This window comes from Oxyura jamaicensis, chromosome 2 (genome assembly GCF_011077185.1).
Source record: "Oxyura jamaicensis isolate SHBP4307 breed ruddy duck chromosome 2, BPBGC_Ojam_1.0, whole genome shotgun sequence".
Lineage (NCBI taxonomy): Eukaryota > Metazoa > Chordata > Aves > Anseriformes > Anatidae > Oxyura > Oxyura jamaicensis.
This window is the reverse complement of record NC_048894.1, coordinates 133,089,284-133,095,681: the sequence shown is the minus strand read 5'-3', so window position 1 is coordinate 133,095,681 and position 6,398 is coordinate 133,089,284. Positions and strand designations below refer to the sequence as shown.

Below are 6,398 nucleotides of genomic sequence, written 5' to 3'. Positions count from 1 at the left end.
TTTTATTTTATTTTATTTTATTTTATTTTATTTTATTTTATTTTATTTATTTTTTTCCTTGCTGTGGAAGGCAAACCTGAAATCTCACAGTCCATAAGTTCATGGTAAGAGCACTCTCTCTTAAAATGCCCCCATCTTTCAGTTCGATCCAACTTTCTGAATGAATTTTTTTCTTGTTGTCAAGTGAGTACCTAGTAAGGTTTTTGATGATTAGCTGCTCTGGGAGTATTATAATCTCATGGGAAAATGAATATGGCACCTCTGAGAGAGTCCTATTAAAAGTGTATGGGAGAATTAACAGATCATGTCACGGACAGGAACTTAGTATTTGTTACTGTAAGCCAATACTTGTTTTTCCGTAGCACAGAAAGGTAACACTGAAATTGTAAATATCCCATTAATTAACAAGAGCTAATTATCTGTGTTGACAACGGTGCAAACATGTTAGATATATGTTCAGATTTCCAATAACCTTTCTGAGAAGCTACTTAACATCCCAGCCTTAAAGCCAATCTGCTCCCTAATAACGTGGCAGGAGCATGTGCAGTGCTAGATTAGCAAAGTGGAAGTCCCACAGGCAATTGATGGTTGAGCAAACACAGTTAAGCACATAAGAGCTGAAACCATTTTGAGTTTATGGACTCAAATTAATTGAACTAAAGTGGCTGATCTCAGCCACATTTCCCCCCAATAAGATGTTACACAGCATCCATATATAGCTGTGAACTCGAGTGACTGAAGTCTCTAGGGCTGATGTGGCTTCTGGAGCAAGCAAGTTTGTCACTGATTGTGTGAACTGTTTCCTCTATTTTAGTAGTAAAGTATAAGTAGTAAACTGGAGGGTAACCTGAATGGGAACTGGGAGTCCTCCTCACCACCGAAGTGCTTTGGATCCACCAGGGCTGGGACAGAGCACTGAGCTCCCTGGATGAGCCTGCCATGGTTTATTGAGAAACGCCAAGAGCTGCACACAAGCTGGAGCAGGAACACACCACAGAGGTGGCTGGGGGTGGGACTGCCCTCTTGTTCAACAGGCTCAGCTGTACCACCAAGCTGCTCGGTAGCCCCTCACTGCCCAGAGCGGCCTCCTGGAAAGCTAGCCTCTGTATGTTCTCAGTGGCATTCGTTGTGCCTTCAAACACCAGGGTGAACTTTGTCAAAACTGCCCAATAATTGATTTCTGAGGACTGACTGGGAGTTCCTCACCAGGGTTAAACCTCTCTGCGCTGTGGGTTCAGTGTTTCAGGAGAAGACCAAAGTCCAGCATGTGCTTCTGCAAGAAGTCACATCTGCCTTCTTCCTGTGCTTTGGTATTGCAGGGATAAATAACAGGGAGATTCTATTCCCTTCCTATCCTGTAAGATCTGTCTCTGGTTACCTGTGTAATAGGGTAAGGCCTTCCGTGGTAGTAGCAGAGTTCATAACACTCCATCTCACACTCTCTGTGGCAATGGTGTAATTTGTCTGGTAGGAAAGTGGCACAAAATGACAACATAACTTGTCCAAAATTGGGCAATAATTCTGAGATGGGATAAGGAATTAAAGTCGGGTTCAAGACCATGACTATGCATACCAGCCAAAACTCCCGTGGTTAGTTACCCTTGTGGCCCTTACAGCAAAGCCCTTCCCCTTCTACAGCCAGCATGGGAGCATTTGTGCATGCGAAGACTTGCATGATCCAACTTTCTGTATTTAAATAGGGAAGCAATATATGTGGAAAGGAAATCAGTCTGTAGCACTAGGGCAAAACTTATAATTAACAACACAGTAAGAAAGCTCTGTCTTGTAAATATACAAGTTGAATTCAAGGCTTTATTCTGTCAGCTGACATGCAGAACAAACATATAAATGTAGGAAACACAAATGTGACTGCTGGATATAGCCTCTAGTGTTCTAAAAACGTAATAAGATGGAGCTACTACCACATATTTCAAAACTTCTTAGGAACATAATGTCGCTAAGAAAACACCCACATGCACCTAAAGCGCAAACCAAGCACACATGCCAAATTGTGAAAGCAAATGATCTGTCCTTAAGGAACACATAAGGAGGATCAGTGCACAACGATATACATTGCAGTGAACCTACAGAAAGCATTAAATGACATGAGAGACAGCTGTTTTTCTTGTGAGGATGTTTAAAGCGCGTTAAAAGGCTGTGTCAGTGACGGATATTTTTTCCAAAGGAAGGGGAGAACACAAGTGAGTAGTCTTACCATTCTTGTCTGCTCTTCTTAGTATCTAAATAAAAAGAGAGAGAAAGGGATCACTTTTTTTTTAGCATGGGTAAGTAGCACACAATGCTGTGTTTAGCGGGCATTAACAGCCTCAGTGCTGCACCACGTTTCACAAGGCTGCATAAAACTGAAAAGCCCTTAGCATGCCTCCACCTTTCTCTCACAGTATCGCTTTCTTTAGCTCCTCCTGAGCTGTGTGTAGAGAAAAACAAGACTATAAGAAATAGCTTTATTTTCTATTTTGCATATAGCTTGTGAGGGTGATGTCCAGGCACAAAACCTGATACTGTATGCCCATGGTGATTCTGGACTTGGGGCTGAGAGAAGCAGTGTACGGAAGCAGTGTGAGGGAGGTAGCTGTGAGGATGCTCTGCACATCTGAGATGGTGAGAGAGACTCAGGGCCTGGGTGGGTGGAGGAGGCAAGGGGAGAAGGCAGGAAAGGAGCTGGGTGGCACGAAGGGATCAGACTGGGGGTGGGAGGCAGCGATGTCAGCTGCGTGGGAGCAAATCTCGGGTTGCTCTGATAGTAGAAAAAGGTTTAGAAGAAAGGGGAGAGGGAAAGCAGGAGGAAATAGCAAAACTGTGACCCGCTTCCATGATTTCATTTATGGCCTCTGAGCTGAACTTTGCATTGGGCCCAGTTTATGGCATGTGCAATATGATATAACTTAGTGAGATGACACCTTCCCACCCTGTATTATCAGATAAATCAGCTTTCAGCGTGAGGATTGGACTGTTCAGAGTTTTTAAATATTTACTCTAGACTGGAAATTTCCTCCTAATGCTAACTAAAACCATTTGGCCAAAAAAGTAAATGCAGAGCAAAAAAGCATTCAAAGCATTTTTATTAGAATACAATAAAATCTTTCTAGAGTCTTTCACATGTAAAATACCATCTTAGATTCATGGTTTGGCTGGATTTTGTGGGGGGTTGTTGTCAGTCATTCTCCCCTATCACTGGCAAGCAACCTTCCTTCCTTTCCTGTCAACCGAAAGAGAAGTCAGAGTGCTTGGCAGTATGCCCACCAGCCAGGACTGCAAGGTGCTCCAGAGGAACGACTGTATGTGAACAGGGATGTCAAAGAGAGCTACGGAACTGAAAGGTTTGGCACATTGGTTTGTGGGTTTTGTTGTTGTTGTTGTTGTTTTGTTTTGGTCGATTTTCCCAGCTGGAAATTGAGACATTTGTCATATTTGGAGACAGAAAAGAAAAATAGTGCTATGAGATCTAAAGGAAAGGACTGGACTTTGCTCTACCCAATTGCATGTGACAAAAGGGAAAGGTGGGTGCACCCCAGCAGATGCATATCAGAGGGGCTAGGGCTGAATCCTGCTCCTCGCATGGGGGGTGCCTGGGTTGAGCTACCCACGCTAGGCATATGTGCAAGCATCTTTGATGGGAAAGGGCAAGGTGTGCTTCCGAGAGGTGATAAATATGCCCAGCATGGACCCAAGCATTATTAATGCATTAAGAGTGGCTTGCACCACAAGAAGCAATGGCCCATGAAGAGCCAGTCTATGTCTTCCACCCATACCAGGTGATGCACCTTGGGCGAGCCACCTACATGAGCCAGAGGGCTGGCTGCTCCATGTTATGGATGTGTAGGGTTGGGAGCTTCAATTGACTAGAGGTGCCCCATAAATATGGGTCAAAGGTGGCTAAAAAATCTGGATAAATATATTTTTGGTGAAAAAATAACAGTGCCATCCTATGGAAACGTTAAAATTGTTGGACATTGGTAGGAATTTTGACACAAAGGCAGGGAGGAGGTTGCATTAGAAATCAGGACTCATTCCCGTTAGGTCTCTGCCTGACTCCCAGTGGGACCAGGACCTCAGCATCTGCCCTTTCTGTGCAGTCCTACCAGCAATCTCTTGCTGCTGGTGTAAGTGTTTCTGTAGGTGGAGGCAATTCAATGAGGGGTCATCGGAGAGCTGCACAACCCAGAATATCTGTGATTTGAGTGTGCTCCCACAGGAGGAAGGGCCTCCAGCATCCAGTCCCTGCTCTCAAGCAGGCAGACCTGGGATTTCAATTCAAGCATTCAAGCTTTTCTTTTGCATGTAGGAGCAAATGCGGAGCAGAAGTGCAGATGCAGCCCCCCCATCCCCTTTCTAGTTTTGTGAATGGCACAAATCCATAAATCAAAACCTGACAATGGTTTAAAAATTGCTAAAATTACATAAGTGATTTTGATTTGAATGAAATGTTTTACTTTGGGTGAAATAAGTTTTCAGTTTGTCAGATATTCTGCCCATCTGCAGCTTCCCAACCCAGTGCACTGAATTAAACTGAGAGCAAGCTCCACTTCCAAGTTTTTTAACTCTTTCATGGTACCCAAGGTTTCTCTTCTGTCTTTGCAATCTATGCTTATAATTCTCTTTAAAGAAATAATTATGAGACTAAAAAGCTGTGTTTTCATTATACACTTGAATGGCAATAGTAAGTTAACAAAGAGTCTAATTTAAATTATTGCTTATGGAGGCTAGAGAAATCAGTAGGTGAGCAAACATGGCTTAAGCAAGATGCTGCTTGAAATAATTTGGGTAAAAGCCTTGAGAAATGAATGTAGTTGCATTAGATTAAAAATCTAGACAGAGGGCCCTTAAGACAAGCTTTAATACAGAACATGCCCTTTCCAGCTAAAGTTATGGACTAACCCTGGTATAAGAGTTGAAGAATATCAGGGTTATTCCTAGGCTGTGAATGGTATGAAGGTATGTAGGTACACACATAGAAGATTTTTAAGACTCCTGAAGGACAGAGGATACTTTAGAGATTGCTGGGCTGGAGTTTGCCTTTTATGCTGGATTTCGGTTGGACCAAAAACGATGCTCCATACAAGGCAAGCTTAGACAAAAAACATTGTGTTTGCCCTCTGTGAGATGCTGAACCCTTGGCAATGGTCCAGCACAGCATCCCTGAGGGGCAGGATGGGCAAATGCTCTTGCTGCCTCGCCTGGCTCCCTTTTACAGGGCTGAGGGCTCAGTGCCCCTCTGCACATTGACCCTGGGCACCTCAAATCCATCAGGGTCTAACAGGATACTTTGGGAAAAACTCCACACTTCTGCAGGGTGAGAAACTCTTTAGTGAAAAACTCAGAAATAAATAAATAAATAAGTAAAAATCCAACCAATGCATTTTGAAAAATGACAGCGTTTTCACCTGGTGCTTCTCCTAACCAGCCTCAAGTTGCTAACTTGCTCCTTCTGACAGACGCACACTGTTGGAAGGAAACTCATTCCCCAACATAGATACCGGACATTTAAAAAAAAAAAAAAAAAAAAAGGAAATGGAAAATGAAACGAAAAAGGGGAAAGGGAAAGGGAGAAAGGGAAAAAGGGAAAGGGAAAGGGAAAGGGAAAGAGAAAGGGAAAGGGAAAGGGAAAGGGAGAGGGAGAGGGAGAGGGAGAGGGAGAAGGGAAAGAAGAGGGAGAAAGAGAAGAGGAAAGAGAAGGGGAAAGAGAAAGGAAAAGAGAAAGGAGAAGGGAAAGGAAACAGGAAGGGAAAAGAGAAAAAAATGGAAAAAAGAAAAAGGGAAAAGGAAAGGAAATGGAAAAGGAAAGGAAAAGGAAAAGGAAAAGACACATAGCCTTGCCTGGCTTCACCACCTTCTACCCAGAGGAGGAAATCAAAGCCACATACACCCACAAAAAAAAAAAAAAAAAGGAAAAAAAAAAAGGGAAGAGAGAAAGAAAAAAGAGACCCTCATCCGTCAAACGCCTGCAAGCACTGCCTTTGGGGGGTCATGACGGCAAGCGTGCCCCGTACTCACATCGCGGAAGATGCGCAGCCCCGCGCCCAGCTCCGCCGCCATCCGCCCGCCGCAGCCGCCGCCACCGCCCGGAGCGGCGGGGCCGGGAGGGGAAGGGGGGCGGCAGCCCCGGCACCCCCTGCCCCCTCCCGGCCCCGCCGCCGCTCCCCCGGCCCCGGGGATGGCTGCTTTGCCGGGGGGCCGGGCCGCAAGCTCCGCCCGACGGTGGCTGGGTCCTCGTGTGCGTCCTCCGTGCTATGGGGCAAGTCATGGGGAGAAAGGAAAGAAAGAAAGAAGGAAGGAAAGAAGGAAAGAGAAAGAAAGAGAAAAAAGGGAGAAAGAGAGAAAGAAAAGAAAGAAGGAAAGAAAGAAGAAATGAAAGAAAGAAAGAAAGAAAGAAAGAA

The 6,398-nt window shown here is 44.5% G+C and overlaps 1 protein-coding gene across 2 annotated transcripts in view; it reads right to left on the bottom strand.

Moving 5' to 3' along the window:
- The window catches only part of NECAB1 (N-terminal EF-hand calcium binding protein 1), a 62,370-nt gene extending 56,090 nt beyond the window's left edge, over positions 1–6,280 (bottom strand). Inside the window, exons 1-2 of one of the 2 annotated variants that reach the window (XM_035318330.1) lie at positions 6,016–6,280; positions 2,216–2,240 (exon numbers count right to left, since the gene is read on the bottom strand). In XM_035318330.1, coding sequence (XP_035174221.1) covers positions 2,216–2,240; positions 6,016–6,265 — 275 coding nt within the window. In that variant the 5' untranslated portion in view covers positions 6,266–6,280. The remainder of the gene's footprint in view (positions 1–2,215; positions 2,241–6,015) is intronic. The other variant, XM_035318331.1, reaches the window with a different exon arrangement.
- Between the last annotated feature and the right edge of the window lie 118 nt (positions 6,281–6,398).